This window comes from Saimiri boliviensis, chromosome 3, assembly GCF_048565385.1.
Source record: "Saimiri boliviensis isolate mSaiBol1 chromosome 3, mSaiBol1.pri, whole genome shotgun sequence".
Classification (NCBI taxonomy): Eukaryota; Metazoa; Chordata; class Mammalia; order Primates; family Cebidae; genus Saimiri; species Saimiri boliviensis.
This window is the reverse complement of record NC_133451.1, coordinates 64,448,399-64,465,775: the sequence shown is the minus strand read 5'-3', so window position 1 is coordinate 64,465,775 and position 17,377 is coordinate 64,448,399. Positions and strand designations below refer to the sequence as shown.

At 39.5% G+C, this 17,377-nt stretch overlaps 1 protein-coding gene across 10 annotated transcripts in view; it reads right to left on the bottom strand.

Annotated features, from left to right (window-relative positions):
* The window catches only part of RUFY3 (RUN and FYVE domain containing 3), a 107,811-nt gene that overhangs the window by 58,878 nt on the left and 31,556 nt on the right, over positions 1-17,377 (bottom strand). For 3 of the 10 annotated variants that reach the window (XM_074396237.1, XM_074396236.1, XM_010342576.3), the window contains one exon: positions 10,674-10,727. The exons of the other annotated variants lie outside the window; for them this stretch is intronic. In XM_074396237.1, the coding sequence (XP_074252338.1) occupies positions 10,674-10,727 (54 nt within the window). The remainder of the gene's footprint in view (positions 1-10,673; positions 10,728-17,377) is intronic. 10 annotated transcript variants of the gene reach the window in all.

Sequence of the window (17,377 nt, the reverse complement as noted above, 5' to 3'; positions counted from 1 at the left end):
ACCAGCCTGGCCAACACGGTGAAACCCCGTATCTACTAAAATTACAAAAATTTTCTGGGTGTGGTGGCACGCACCTGTAATCCTAGCTACTAAGGAAGCTGAGGCAGGAGAATTGCTTGAACCCGGGAGGTGGAGGTTGCAGTGAGCCAAGATTGTGCCATTGCACTCCAGCCTGGGCGAAAGAGCAAGACTTCATCTCGAAAAAACAAACAACAAAATTTTTAAAGATCAAAATAAACAAACATCAAATGTTCATAGATCAGAAAACTTCCTATTGCCAAGATGACAATATTCCTCAAATTGATACAGAATCAAAGCATTTCTATCAAATCACCAGCTATCATTTTGCAGAAATTGACAAGCTTATACTAAAGTACATATGGTAATACAAGGAACCCAGAATAGCCAAAACAATCGTGAAAAAGAACAATGCTGGAAGGCTCACACTTCCTGATTTCAAAACTTACTACAAAGCAACAGTACTCAAGACTGTTACAGTCATAAGGACAGACATATAGATTAATGGAATGAAATTGAGTATGGTCAATAAATTTTCAACAAGGGTCCTAAGACAGTTCAACTGGAAAAGAATAGTCTTTGCAACAAATGGTGGTAGGACAATTGGATATCCAAATGCAAAAGAATTAAAGAAAAAAACAAAACTCACAATAGATCTGAGACCAAATTTTAAGAGCTAAAACTATAAAACTCCTAGAGGAAGACACAGGTTTAAATATTTTATGACTATAGGCTAGGAAATGGTTTAGCAAAACAGAAAAAAAAAATAGATAAGGTAGACATCATCAAAATTAAAAACATTTGTGCTTCAAAGGATATCATCAAGAAAGTGAAAAAGACAACCCATAGAATGGCAGAAAATATTTGCAAATCAGATCCAGTATACACAATGTACAAAGAATTATTACGATTTAACAACAAAATAGAAATAATCTAGTAAAAAAGAATGGGCAAAGGATTGAAATATATGTTTCTGCAGAGAAATGGCCAGAAAGCATATGAAAAGATGCTAATTAGACAAACACAAATCAAAATGACGAGATACCTTTTCACACTCACTAGGACAGTGATAATAAAAATTATTTACTGAAGCACATGGTATTAATAAGAATGTGAAAAAATGGAAACTTTTGTGCACTGCTAATAGGAATGTAAAATGGTCCAGCTGCTTCGGCATCTGGTAATTCTCCAAAAAATTAAACATATGAGTTATTTGACCCAGAAATGCAACATTTTCAATATGAAAACCTATGTCCACACATCATAAAAATGGCAACAATGGACACTGGAGACAACTAGCAGGTGGTAGGAGGAAGCAGAAAAACTGTTGGGTACCATGCTCACTACCTGGGTGACAGGATCAATCATACCCCAAATCTCAGCATCACACATGTGATGCTTGTAAAAAACAAGCATCAAGCAACAAACAAGCTTGTAACAAACATGTGATGTTTGTTACCCATGTAACAAACCTGCACATGTACCCCTCAAATCTAAAACAAAAGCTAAAATTATTTTTAAAAGCTATCCACACAAAACGTATACATTAATGTTCACAGTAGCATTACTCATAATTTGCCCCAAAGTGAAACAAGCCAAATGTCCACCAACCAATAAATAGACAAAATATGGTATGTCCATATAACATTAATGCATAAAAAGAAATGACATTAAAATACATGCTACAACATGGATAACCCTTGAAAACATGCTAAGTGAAAGAAGCCTTACATAAAAGATGACATATTTTATGATTTTGTTTATATAAAATGCCCAGAATAGGCAAATCTACAGAGAGAGACATATGTAAATATTTGAAGAAGCCCCTCAAGAAAAATCAGCAGAGACAGAAAATAGACTAGTGGTTGCCAGGGGCTGGGAGGAAGAAGAATAGAGAGTTTTATGATAGAGTTTCTTTTTAGGATTATGAAAATATTTTAGGATTAGAGAGCGGTGGTGAATACACAACTTTGTGACTATACTACCAACCACTGAATTGTATACTTTTAAGTGATGACCTTTATGGTATGTGAATTGTACCTCAATAAGGCCATTATCAGAAAAAAAACACTAAAGTTTTTAGACATCATAATACATATCTTACATGTATCTTGATTCAAATAAACTGACTAAAAAAGACATATTTGAGACAATCGAACTTTGAAAATGGGCTGAGATACTATAAGACTTTGTTGTTAATTTTGTTAGTTATGGCACTGAAAGATTTACAGGTGCTGAGATGTAATGTTTGGAGTTTGCTTTAAAATGCTACAGAAACAAAAATGAAGGTATTAGATTAATGGTAATAATTACTAAGCTGGTGATGGAGATATTAGAGTTCATTAAGCTATTTTTTTTAATGCACTATAAGAAGTTGTATAATTAAGCTGGGCATTGTGGCATGTGCCCATAGTCCTAGCTACTCAGGGGGCTAAGATGAGGCAAGAAGGTTGCTTGAGATCAAGAGTTCAAAGCTACAGTGAGCTAGAAGAGCTATGATCACACCACCATACTCCAGCCTGGGCAAGACTTGAGGCCTGTCTCTAAAAAAAAAAAATTCCATAATTAAAAATAAAAAATTTAAAGTAAAAGTAAAATTCTGGCTAGGCACAGTGGCTCCCACTGTAAACCCAGCACTTTGGGAGGCCAAGGCTGGCAGATGGATAGCTTGACCTGAGGAGTCAAGATCAGGCTGGACAACAAGGTGAGACCCTGTCTCCATAAAAAACACACACAAAATTAGCTAGGTGTGGTGCTACACACCTGTGGTCCCACCTACTTGGGAGGCTGAGGTGGGACAATGGCTTGAGCCTGGGAAGTAGAAGCTGCAGTGAGCTGTGACACCACATTCTAGCCTGGGTAATAGAATGAGATCCCGAGACACACACACACACACACACACACACACATACACACATGAAAAAAGAAATTCTGCTTTCTCCGACACACACACACACATGAAAAGAAAAAAGAAATTCTGCTTTCTCTTGCTCTAGGTCAAGGTTTAGCTGTTAGCCTCTTTTAAGAAACTAGTGCAGTTTCTTCTACCTCCATGTGTCACCAAGAAAACCCTTCTGATGGGCTTTAGCATTAAAATGAGTCAGCTTATTTGGTTATTTAACCAAAACCATTCTTTTTTAATATATTCTTACTTATTCTTGGTTAAGTATACATTGCTCTAATCTTTAATAGATTTTTTTCTTTTTTTTGAGACAGAGTTTCACTCTTGTTGCCCAGTCTGGAGTGCAATGGCGCAATCTTGGCTCACTGAAACCTCTGCTTCCCAGGTTCAAGCAATTCTCCTGCCTCAGCCTCCCAAGTAGCTGGGACTACAAGTGTGCACCACCACACCCAGCTAATTTTTGTATTTTTAGTAGAGATGGGGTTTCACCATGTTGACCAGGATGGTCTCAATCTCCTGACCTCGTGATCTGCCCGCCTTGGCCTCCCAAAGTCTTGGGATTACAGGCATGAGCCCCCCACACCCAGCCTTTAATAGATTTTTTTAAAAAGTACTAGCTTGCACAAGAGCTCCCTAGGAAACACATTGATTTCTTCTTTATTGGGCTCTCATATCATAATTTAATCAATTTTAGTTTTGGAAAGTTACCCAGACTTCTTCAGTTACCTTTACCTGAGAATTCCATGCTGCAGAAGAATTCCTAGAAGATTTCTGGAAACATTTAGAAGTTAGGATAATAGTTAGCTTTCTTTGTTTTGATACAACATAAGACATTTGGGTTGTAAATACAACCCAAGAGTTCCTTGCTTTGCTCAGTTTATTCCATAGAAATAATTTAAATGTTTTGGGCTTTACCTAGGTATCAAAAAAAAAAAAAGAAGAAAGAAAGAAAAGAAAAGAGAAACTATGTAAATGGCTGTGAAGAGGGCAATTATAAGATCTTGCAGTTAGATCTACGATCTTGAAGGCTTAGATCTCTCTCTCTCATGTTCCCTGAGTGATGTTGGGGGAAACAATTCTCCTTGGACCTCTTATGCACCTACATTTCTTTACTGGGTTATGTCAAGACTCTAACACCCTGATCACTCTTCTCTGGGCCATTTATGGAGCTGATAATGAGAGACGAGGCTTTCCTACTGCTTCCTATAAAAACAATGCATTCTCCCAACTTGGCTTTCTTCACTTGCAACACAAACCTACCATGTCGGAGCATATCACTGAGTCATACAGTGTCATCCCATGGGACTCTGGCCCAAGAGGACCTGGCACAGATATGCAGATGCTCAGGATGCTTGCATTGTCATGAGTAATAAAGTCCTTTGTCTCTGACCTAGGAGTCTTGTGACTTGTGCCAGCATCCAAGAAATAGTAAGAGGCTAATTTAAGAAGAATTCCTAGAAGATTTCTGGAAACATTTAGAAGTTAGGATAATAGTTAGCCTTCTTTGTTTTGATACAACATAAGACATTTGGGTTGTAAATGTCTTTTACATTAAGAGTCTGTAAAAGCAGGTAAACCTCAGACATGACAAAAACAAGGAATAATCGCTGTTCTTAGTTTAATTCCCTTAAATATTATAAACTTGTACTCCAAATGAGATAACACCAAAAATACCATGAATAAAAGCATGATAAATCTCAATATACTGCAGTAGTTGAGGTAGATCCTAAACTTTGTGGTAACACAGAACACATGGAGAACAGTATTCCAAGTGGTTGGAATGGGTGTGCGAAGTCAGGTGGAGAAAGTAAGAGTGGAACGGGAAATTCTTACTGAAGAGAACTGGAAAACACAGTTAGGTAGGGTAGAGTCAGATAAAGAGGTCTTTGAAACCAGACTTGGATATTAACAAAGGAAGCAATGGAAAGGATATTAATGAAGGAAGCAAAGGTTTTCAGCAGGGAATCAGCATGACTGAAATTTTGTTTGGGGATAATTACTCTGAGAAGATTATGCAAAATGAATTTGAGGGAAGAGAATCAAAACGGTCTCCCATGAAGAATTGTAGTGACTCAGGTTTAGACAGTCATAGAAGAAAGGAAACGAAGATATCAAGAATAACACCAAGGTTTTTTTTTTTTGCGCTGAGAGACTGAAACAGTGTGCTGTAAATAGAAATGAAAAAGTTTAGCAACTGTTATGGAGGTAAAGGACAAAATAAACTTGGTTTTGGATATAGCAAAGGATATTTATGTGGAAGGATTCTCAACATACTATTTTTAAAGACAAGGTCTCACTACATTGCACAGGCTGGACTTTCACTGCTGGGCTCAAACAATCCTCCCATCTCAGCCTCCTGAATACATGGGTTTACAGGAATGCAACCACCATGCCCAGCTTTCAAGATACTTTTGATCACATAGTTGTATAAATGCAAATAGAAGTTTGGAGTTACAGAGTCATCAGCATAGGACAATAATAGCAATTATGAGAAAAGATGCTTTCACAAGGAGATGTTTTAAGGGAAAATAGAAGGATGCAAGGTTACTAGCTCAGCCTTTAAAGTATGCCCACAATTATAGGCTGGAAACAGCCAAAATGGTCCTTTCAGGAATGGTTTTTTGTTTTTTTGCACACACCTAGATAGTGCTAGAGTACAAATGAATATATATCAGAGAGGCAGCACAGGATACCAGGGTGTCTTTCAAACAAAGGTCACAACCCTTTAGTGGGTCCCAAAATCAATTTAATGTCCTATATAGTAAGGTTATGTATTGTTTCATGAAACTTTTGTTTTTAGAGACATACAAATAAATGATATGTGTGCTGAGTTCTGATAGAGATGTGGTTCTTGTGTCAAATAAGTTTAAAGAACTTTGGTGCAGTGGTTAAGAGCACAAGCTCTAAAGCTGGTCTGTGGGAGTTTGAACTCTATTCAAACTCTTCCCTCACTGTGTGACCTGGGGAAAATTTATCTTGTTGCACTTTCTGCTTTGAGATAATTGAGGAATCACATGAAATTCTAAGAAATAATACAGAGAGATACCATGTACTTTTAACCTAGTTCTCCCAAGGGCATCTTGCAAAAATATAGTACATTATCACAACCAGGATACTGATGTAGAATTACAGTCAAGACAGAGAATGTTTCAATCACGACAAGGATCCCTCATACTGACCTTTTATAGTCACACCCACATCCATCCTTGTCCATACCCCATTCTTAACCCATGCCAACCACTAATCTGTTCATTTCTACAGTTTTATCACTTCAAGAATGTTATGTAAATAGAGTCATACAGTATGTAACCATTAAAATTGACTTTTTGTTACTCAGCATAATTCTCTGATGAATCATTCAGGTTGTTGCATGTGTCAATGGTCTGTTCCTTTTTATAGCTGAGTAGTATTCCACTGGGAAACTTTCTTAACCTCTGTATGCATAACTTTCCTTATCTATAAAATGATGACATGGTTCTGAAGAGTAAACAAGCTCTTATATGTAAGCATTTAGAAGTGCTTGGGATATACTAAGGAAAAAAATTGTTAGCTACTGCAATTATTATAGTCTTCCATATACATGTAACAATTTTTTTTTGTTGGAGACAGTCTTGTTCAATCACCCAGGCTGGAGTGCACTGGCCCAATTTTGGCTCACTGCAACCTCCACCTTATGGCTTCAAGTGATTTTCTTGCCGTAGCCTCCTCAGTTGCTGGGACTACAGCACCCACCACCATGCCTGGCTAATTTTTTTAATAGGAGTCTTACTCTGTCGCCCAGGCTTGAGTGTAGTGGCATGACCTTGGCTCACTGCAACCTCTACTTCCCGGGCTCAAGAGATTCTTGTGCCTCAGCCTCCCAGTAACTGGGTCTATAGGAACCCACCACCATGCCCAGCTTTTTGTATTTTCAGTAGAGATGGGGCTTCACCATGTTGCCCAGGCTGGTCTCAAACTCCTGGCATCAAGTGATCCGCCCACATCAACATCCCAAAGTGCTAGAATTATAGGCATGAGTCACAGTGCCCTGCCAATTTCTTTCTTTCTTTCTTTTTTTGTTTGAGAGGGAGTCTCGCTCTGTCACCCAGGCTAGAGTGCAGTGGCGCTATCTTGGCTCACTGCAATCTCTGCCTCCCAGTTTTAAGTGATTCTCCTGTCTCAGTAATTTTTTGTACTTTTAGTAGAGACGAGTTTTGTTATGTTGACCAGGCTAGTGTCGAACTCCTGACCTCAGGTGATCTGTCCGCCTTGGCCTCCCAAAGCATTGGGATTATAGGCTGAGCCACCACTCCAAGCCAGTATAACAATTTATTTAACTTAATAACCTTATTGAAAGACAATGTGGCACAGTGCCAGAAGCTAAGAAAATCGCTTAAGATATGTTCCTTCTGTTTTTCTTTTTCTTTTTTTTTTTTTTGAGACGGAGTTTCGCTCTTGTTACCCAGGCTGGAGTGCAATGGCGCGATCTCGGCTCACCGCAACCTCCGCCTCCTGGGTTCAGGCAATTCTCCTGCCTCAGCCTCCTGAGTAGCTGGGATTACAGGCACACGCCACCATGCCCAGCTAATTTTTTGTATTTTTAGTAGAGACGGGGTTTCACCATGTTGACCAGGATGGTCTCGATCTCTCGACCTCGTGATCCACCCGCCTCGGCCTCCCAAAGTGCTGGGATTACAAGCTTGAGACACTGCGCCCGGCCTCTTTTTTTTTTTTTTAAGATGGGGTTTCACCATGATGGTCAGGCTGGTCATGAACTCCTAACCTCAGGTGATCCACCCACCTCAGCCTCCCAAAGTGCTAGGATTACAGAGCGTGAGCCACCACACTCGGCCTTCTGTTTTTCAACATGTTTTTCAAGTCTTAACACCCTCTGCCTCTAAATGCCAAGGAACCAGTATGCAATTTTGGTAGTTATATTTTACACAGGTATATTATTTCCTAAATTCAAGTACTGTCCTGATCATTTTAATCCTCAAAGAGATGGGCAGTAATCTGGGCAACTGCAAATTCACAAAATCTGCTCAAAAGGCTTGTAATAAGTATAGACAGGAATCTGGTATTTATTGAAAAAGTAAAGGTATAAGCTATGTGCCTTTTATTATTTAATGTTCATAATTTCCCTAGTGAGTTTCAAACATTTTAGACACAAATTACTAGTATATAACGGAAGGAGATGCAATATAATAGATGTTCTATATAATACAATTGTACCCTAATAAGATACTTCATATTCCAGTAGATATGTTACAAACACATCAAATATGAAACTAACGATCACTGTAAAAAATAGTTCAAAAGGGCCAGCTGCAGTGGCTAATGGCTGTAATCCCAACACTTGGGAGGCCAAGGTGGGTTGATCACCTGAGGCCAGGAGTTTGAGACCAGCCTGGTCAACATGAAAAGATCCTATCTCTACTGAAAATGCAAAAATTAGCCAGACATGGTGGCACATGTCTGTAGTCCCAGCTACTCAGGAGGCTGGGGAAGGAACATTGCTTCAACCTAGGAGGCGGAGGCTGGAGTGAGCTGAGATTGTACCACTGTACCTCAGCCTGGGCGACAAGAGCAAAACCATCTCAAAAAAAAAAAAAAAAAAGTTTAAAAGAAGCAGCTTCAATTGTGCCAGAACTGAAACAAAAAGCAAAAACAACTAAGAGTTCAAATCTACAACCCATTCGAGTTTGCTATTTTAAATTTTTTAGGAGGCCAGAGGCCAGTGTTAACATTTCATCTATTGAAAAGCAAACTATAAGGCTGGGTGCTGGGGCTCACGCCTATAATACCAGCACTTTGGGAGGCAGAGGCGGGCAGATCATGAGATCTGGAGTTTGAGACCAGCCTAAACAACATAGTGAAACCCCGTCTCTACTAAAAATATAAAAATTAGCTGGGTGCGGTGGTGGGCACCTGTAATCCCAGCTACTCAGGAGGCTGAGGCAGAAGAATTGCTTGAACCTGGGAGGCAGAGGTTGCAGTGAGCTGAGATCACTCCACTGCACACCAGCCTCCGCAATGGAGTGAGATTTCATCTCAAAATAAATAAAAATAATAATAATAGCAGCTAACACAATAGTAAACATGGCACACTAAATGAATCAACATCCTTCTCTTTTTTTCTTGTCTGTGAACTGTCAATCAACTAGACACTATTGATTTGTTCTTTCATTGAATTATATGTCATCGATTATATTAAAAGCAGAATCAAAGATAGCATAAAAATAGTTTGACCACAGGAAGACAGATGAAACTCAGGATTTCAGAATTCACGCATTCAAAGTCAAGTGCTGAAGAAGATACTGTTAGGCATCAACATGGAGGGGAAAGCTGCCTTGATTTTGTTTGGTCTGACCAGATCTACTGAGGGCAGTACTCATCCCAGGTCTGATAAGGATACTAAGAAGTGTAAGACAATCTCTGTTCTCAAGGAGTTTACCCTTTAACTAGGTTGATAAACATACAAGGATTAGAGAATAAGTAAAAAGCCCTTCATAAAGCTCCAAGTTCTGCAGGAGCAAGTGAATGGAGAAAAGAATGTAGGCCAAAGCTGTCAAAGAGCAAATTGTGGAGATCCCATATAAATTGAAGTGCTGGCAGGTGGAACAGGTGGAGGGAGAAGGATGTGAATACATAACATGTCACAGGAACAAAGTAGGAGAGAAGGACGTGGGCAGAGAAAAGGTCAGTCTGGGCAGAGTGATGGATGTGTGCCAGGGTACCATGTGCTAAAGCAAAGTGGGAACATGTAAAATAAGTAATAAAGTAGATCCAAATCTCAATTTTTCTTTCTTTTCTTTTCCTTTTTTTTGAGATGGAGTTTTGCTCTTGTTGCCCAGGCTGGAGTGCAGTGGCATGATCTCAGCTCATCACAACCTCTGCCTCCCGGGTTCAAGCATTTCTCATGCCTCAGCCTCCTGAGTAGCTGGGATTACAGGCATATGCCACCACACCTGGCTAATTTTGTATTTTTAGTAGAGATGGGGTTTCTCCATGTTGGTCAGGCTGGTCTCGAACTCCCAACCTCATGTGATCTGCCTGCCTCAGCCTCCCAAAGTGCTGGGATTACAGGTGTGAGCTACTGAGCCTGGCCTCAATTTTTCTATTTTTAGTATAAAATGTATAAATCGTCCTGAGCTCCCTATAGTTAGGTGCCTTAATAACAGAAGAAACACTTACTGGTTTGGGAAACCTTTCCACATTAGAACATATGTGCTACTTTAAAAATATAATCACAACATTCCATGTTTCAGTCTTTTATATGAAGAAGAAAAAAAAAAAAACAAAAAATAATCACACCAGAAAGGAATGCTATTATATGACAAAGCTGAAAGTGTGTAATGTTATGGAAATCTACAAATCAGAGCAACATTCCAGGCCAAACACATCAGATTCCTGGAATCTGTTTGCTTTTGGCTGCTGTGAAATACACAGAAATATATATACATATATTTATATTAGTAATAAAATTTACACTTTCTCAACAAACAAATGAAAAAACAGCCATAACAAAAACTTGATGTAATCTTAAAATAATGTCCCTTTTAAACACATTATACAACAAATATCTTTAAAAAGCAGCGTAACCATACATTGACACTATTTTACTTGGAATCAAAACATAAAGATTTCCCAGTTATTGCCGTGGGAAACAAAACCTAATGCTGACATTTCCTCTTATGGAAAACAATTAAAAGGTGGTTAGAAAATTTTAAAAAGCAAGGAAAAAAAAGCTGAAAGATGTTGGTGTGGCACGCACCTTCTGTATCATCGCGCATTTGCTCCACCAAATCTGTCAAATCCTCCCAAGAGTCTTTGCAAACGGCAAAAAGAAAGGAAAAGAAAGATAAAATGTCATGCAAGCTGAGAAAGAAAAGTGCTATTAAAAACAAGATTTCCAAAGGGATAACTGAAAGGGAGGTTCCTAGGATTCTTTCTACTTATCACAGTGATTAACAGTGACAAGGGCTGGGACTACAACCAAATAAGCAGAGATAGCAACTATGGTTATTAAATATGTTTAAAAGCTAAGATTAGTAATTTCAAGGCTTCTAATAAAGGGAAACAAAGATGTATATACCATAAAAAAGCAACACAAATTTTTTTTCCATTGAAAATCAAAGGCTCTTCGTATTCTAAGTGCAGGCAACATTAATCTAATTGAACATTTATTTTGATCACCCCAGGGAACTGAAAAGTATGTGCAAAATATATTTTTTAGGTTCAGGACAAATATTATTATGCAAACTAGTGACTTTTTTAAAAGTAAAATTTAAAATCCAAATACTTTTTCCAACTCCCCCCCCAACACAATTCTCCTTCCCTAAAACAAAGAAGGCTGCTTTGAAGATACACAAAACATATCACTTATAATTCAGTAAAGCCAGATATTTATTTAACATACAGAACTAGCAAAATCTAAGGCAGTGACCTACAACCAAGCACATCAATATTTCTGCTGGAAATAAATATTCAGATTAAGTAGAATAAAGATGATAAATAGTCTCAAGTAAATTCATGTCTTTTTTTTTTTTTTTTTTTTTTTTTGTCGCCTAGGCTGGAGTGCAGTGGCACCATCTTGGCTCACTGCAACTTCTGCCTCCTGGGTTCAAGTGATTCTCCTGCCTCAGCCTCCTGAGTAGGTGGGACTACAGGCACACGTCACCACACCTGGCATGTTAGCCAGAATGGTCTTGATCTCCTGACGTCGTGATCTACCTGTCTAGAACTCCCAAAGTGTTGGGATTACAGGTGAGTCATCGCACGCGGCCAATTCACATCATGATTTATCACCAAATGAGTTCAGGCAAATTTATGAAAAGTACTTTTGTTTCCAGAGGTTTTTTTAAAAAAAAATTTTGGAATTATGTATCTATATATGTAAAGCAAATGGAAAGTGTCTCATACAGAAAAAAACACACTGTGTGTTGGCTACTATTATTTTATAGTAAATTAGTACTAAAATACATTATGTATAAACATATTTGCATATGTCATTTTCAGGTACAATCCTTTGACAATATAATGTGCCACAAATCTATATTGTGTAGGATTATAGATTCATGAGAACGGACTCTTACCCTCCACATTATTGCTTTTGTGACCTTGCAAAAGTCAATGGAGGAAATATTCCCATTTTATTCTTTATTGTATTTAACTAGAAACTGTATTTGTCACCTACTAAGATAAAAGTCTACTTTTTAAAGCAAAATATAAAGATCCTCCAAGATTTGTATAGAAAAAGGCTCTGGAAAGTAAATTTCTCGGTAGGAATGCATGGTGGATACCAGGGATCTCTCTGACTTCTCCTTGGGCATGTCCCATCTAGAGCATTTTTCTGTTACAACCAGACATATTTTCTGTTTTCTTCTTAAAACAGAGTTTAAAGTTTTAAGTGTCACAGCGATAGAATTAAGAGAACTTTTCTCCCCTAGAAAGGTAAAGGTCTGATTTTTTCCCGTAAAGTTTTTGTCCGCTTTACCTTGGCATGCTCAGGACTTTACTACAATAGGTGATATGCCATTCTTTTATTCCTCAAAGAAAGATTTTTGAAAGATTTTAAAAAATTCTGCCTTCTAGAATCTTATTCTTTCTTTTTTTTTTCTCTGAGATGGAGTCTCACTCTGTTGCTCAAGCTGGAGTGCAATGGCACCATGTCGGCTCATTGCAACCTTGGCCTCCCAGATTCAAGCAATTCTCCTGCCTCAGCCTTTCAGGTAGCTGGGATTACAGGTGCACACTGCCATGCCTGGCTAATTTTTTGTAGTTTAGTAGAAACAGGGTTTCACCGTGTTGTCCAGGCTGGTCTCGAACTCCTGAGCTCAGGCAATTCACCTGCCTTGGCCTCCCAAAGTGCTAGGATTACAGGCACGACCCACCACGCTCAGCCTATGTTCATATTACTAAAATGACAACATTCAATCCATTATGCAGAGGTGGATGGCAGCATGGACAACTCTTGTTTCTTTCCTGGCACATTTCATCATTTCTACAGATAATACTTTGTTGCCTCGGGCATGTTTTGCCTAGTCTAAAAAACTATATTAACATTAATTTGTATCATCATAGTATGCATACAAATTAAAGAGAGGGACAATCTAAATGCTAGTTGACATGGTGTGAATAAAAATTTGCTATAGGTTATGCACAATTTAGTTATGCCAATCAGAATCGTGTAACAGATGTACATTAAAAGTACTAGCTGGGCGCGGTGGCTCACACCTGTAATCCCAGCACTTTGGGAGGCTGAGGCGGGTGGATCATGAGGTCAGGAGTTCAAGACCAGCCTGGCCAACGTGCTGAGACCCCCGTCTCCACTAAAAACACAAAAATTAGTTGGGTGTGGTGGCAGGTGCCTGTAATACCAGCTACTCAGGAGACTGAAGCAGGAGAATTGCTTGAACCCAGGAGGCGGAGGTTGCAGTGAGCTGAGATCATGCCACTGCACTCCAGCCTGGGTGACAGAGCAAGACTCCGTCTCAGAAGAAAAAAAAGTATTAAAGCAAATGGTGAAAAGAAGCTTCCTAAGTTATTCTGGCTAAACAGAGAGCTTCAGTTCCCACTTAAAAGACTGACCCACAGGAAAGGAGCATCCAGCTTAGAAATGCTGAGTGGACCGTAGAATGTACAGTGCCAAGCAACTGGTCATGAAACACTGCAACCATTACTTCATTCCAAAAGCCTGAATTAAATGGTTTAAAATGCTGCACCTAACAAAATTTGATTAACCTCATTTTTAAGATGCATACGAATACAGATTTTTTTTCTGTCAAGAAATAAGAGACAAAACCAGGCCTGGTGGCAAACATCCGTAGCCCCTGCTACTCAGGAGCCTGAAGCAAGAGGATCACTTGAGCCCAGGAGTTTCAAGGCTAGCATGGGCAACATGGCGAGACTTTGTCTGTCTGTCTCTCTCTCTCTCTCCCTCTCTCTCTCTCTCTCTCTCTCTCTCTCTTTCTCTCTCTCTCTCTCTTTGAAATGAAGTTCTTGCTCTGTATCCTAGGCTGGAGAGTGCAGTAGCGTGATGTTGGCTCACTGCAACCTCCGCCTCCTGGGTTCAAATGATTCAAATGATTCTCCTGCCTCAGCCTCCTGAGTAGCTGGGATTACAGGCACATGCCACTGTACCTAGCTAATTTTTTGTACTTTTAGTAGAGCCAGGGTTTTACCATGTTGGCCACACTGGTCTTGAATTCCTGACTTCAGGTAATCTGCTGGCCTTGGGCCTCCTAAAGAACTAGGATTACAGGCATGAGCCACTGAGCTCAGCCAAGACTTTGTCTCTTTAAGGGAAAAAGAGAGAGCAAGAGAGATACAGACAGACACAAGGCTGGAATTGTACAAGGACACTGAATTAGGAAGCACAGCTTATTTAAGATTTACTTAACTATTTTCTTGACTATCATTCTGTTTTGGGTCTAAGAATGAAAAAATCAACAGACTATGTAGCTCTGAAAAGATTTAATCAGGTGGCATTGTAAACATCTATTAAGGTGGGACTGTAAACATCTACTCTTAGGGTACACAGTGACTCAATGATGACAACAGTCTGGTCTGGTAGAAGGGGACCCTGGCCCTTCTTTTTTCTCTGGATGAGGCAACTGGCTGAATAAAGCTCCTTTTCTACAGAGAAGTGCTTGAATGGGCTCAAAAATGCTTCCCATTTATTTATGTATCCATGGTTGTGAAATCTCTTCTTAAGGTAGGCTTTCTCTAGCAGTACTGCTATAGACAACCAAATGACAGATTTTGTTAAGCCCTGGGGGTTATTTTGTCCCCTTGAGATCAAGTGTCTTTGATTTAGTGTGATAATTTTTAGAATTATATTACAGCTTCCCCTTTCTGAAGCCTCAAACACAGATTCATCACATATAACTCCTTGAAGGGCTATTGCGAAAATAAAAACTAAGAAATTTAAAGTGCTTAGCAAATCGTAGGTACTCAATGTCAACTTTACACTTACAACTGATTTCTCTAAGTATATTTGCCATAATTATTCAAAGACAATAAAGTGAATGGAATTTTAAAATGCCAGCTAAGCTAAATATTAAAAACAGGAAAAGAAAAATAAGTTGACCTAAATAAACCAAATGCTGAGTGCTACTAAACTAACCATAATATTATTAGCTTGGTAACAAAGCAAAGGAATTGTCATATATTAATTTTCACAAATGCTAAGAGGTTTTGTTCTAATAAACCAGTAATTTAGGCCAAGGCCTACTTTATTCCCAAAAATATCAGGAAAAAAATGACAGGCCGGGCGTGGTGGCTCAAGCCTGTAATCCCAGCACTTTGGGAGGCTGAGGTGGGTGGATCACAAGGTCAAGAGATCGAGACCATCCTGGTCAACATGGTGAAACCCCGTCTCTACTAAAAATACAAAAAACTAGCTGGGCGTGGTGGCGCGTGCCTGTAATCCCAGCTACTTAGGAGGCTGAGGCAGGAGAATTGCCTGAGCCCAGGAGGCGGAGGTTGCGGTGAGCCGAGATCGCGCCATTGCACTCCAGCCTGGGTAACAAGAGCGAAACTCCGTCTCAAAAAAAAAAAAAAAAAAAAAATGACAAATAGTTCTAGAAAAGGCAACACATTAAGTCATCAACACTTCAGCCATTTAAATTTTACTGAGGCTAGGTGTGGTGGCTTTTGCCTACTGAGGCTGGGTGTGGTGACTCATGCCTATAATATCAGCACTTTGGAAGGGGGAGGTGGGAGGATCACCTAGCCCATGAGTTCAAGACCTGCCTGCAGGAGACAGAAGCAGAAGGGTCACTTGAGGCCAGGAGTTTGAGGTTGCAATAACCTATGATCATGCCATGGCACTCCAGCCTGGGTGACAGAGTGAGACTGTGTCTCAAAAGATAAATTAAAATAAAATAAAATTTATTAAGTATTTATGGTGAGCAAAGGACTTTATTAAGGCAATGGAAGTTAAAAATATGAAACATAGGCCGGGCGCGGTGGCTCAAGCCTGTAATCCCAGCACTTTGGGAGGCCGAGGCGGGTGGATCACGAGGTCGAGAGATCGAGACCATCCTGGTCAACATGGTGAAACCCCGTCTCTACTAAAAATACAAAAAACTAGCTGGGCGTGGTGGCGCATGCCTGTAATCCCAGCTACTCAGGAGGCTGAGGCAGGAGAATTGCCTGAGCCCAGGAGGCGGAGGTTGCGGTGAGCCGAGATCGCGCCATTGTACTCCAGCCTGGGTAACAAGAGTGAAACTCCGTCTCAAAAAAAAAAAAAAAAAAAAAAATATGAAACATCCATAGACAATGCCCTTGAGATCTAAATAACTATGACATAAGGTTTAAAAGGAATTAAGGCGGGGTTGGTAGCTCATGCTTGTAACCCTGTACTCTGGGAGGCCAAGGCGGGCAGATCGCTTGAGTCCAGGAGTTGGAGACCAGCCTAGATAACATGGTGAAACCCTGTCTCTGCCAAAAATGCAAAAATAATTAACCAGGTGTGGTACTGCATGCCTCTAATCCCAGCTACTTGGGAGGCTAAGGTAGGAGGACTGCTTGAGCCTGGAAGGCAGAGGCTACAGTGAACTGAGATTATACCACTTGTACTCCCACCTGGGCAACAGAGTGAAACCCTATCTCAAAAAACAGATTCTTAGGTGAGCAGTTAGGTGACATTAGCAGGCTAAGGAGGACCAGGCCTGATGGGGAGTGAGGAGATAAGGAAAAGAAACACTGACCAATAAACCCTTTGCCCTCATGCCAGAATAGCTATGCTGGCAGAGATAATGGCTCTAAGACACTTTAGCTGGGAAGTTGCTGTCCCCAGGATTGGACACTGTGGGCTTCTCAGACAAAACATAGTACATCTCACATCCACTCTAATTTTTACGTCTCTATGAGAAAGAAAAAAGAAATCCCCACACGTAGCTTTTTCATCTCAAAAAGCAAGTTCTAGCAATCTTAGAAATGCATGCAGTTTCTTACTGCACAATTAACAATAAAAACTCTCTTCTGCTTAGGATACTATTGTTAGCTTTAAAGAGAAAGTAATATTATGAGGCTTTCAGCTGCTGAACCAACTGTCTTGAAAACCACAACTGTATCCTTTGGAAAGTTCAGATTTTAATACAGCATGAGAAAAACCAACTGCAGCAGGAAAAACAAAACCAAGCTTTGAAGAGTAGCTAATATGAAAGTTGATGATACCACGCTATTTAAAAATTTTAAAAATTGTTTAAAGCAGCTTGGCAATATATATAAAAATTAAAAAATAAAAACTGGTAAAATATTCAATTTATATACATAGCAATGTACCAAAACTGTCTTGGGTAGGAAAATTTAGAAACTACTTAAATGCCTAGAATAAAGGAATAGTCAAAGAAATTATGGCATATCCAGGCTGGGCATGGTGGCTCATGCCTGTAATCTCAGCACTTTGGGAGGTTGAGATGGGCGCACCACCTGAAGTCAGGAGTTCAAGACTAGTCTGGCCAACATAGT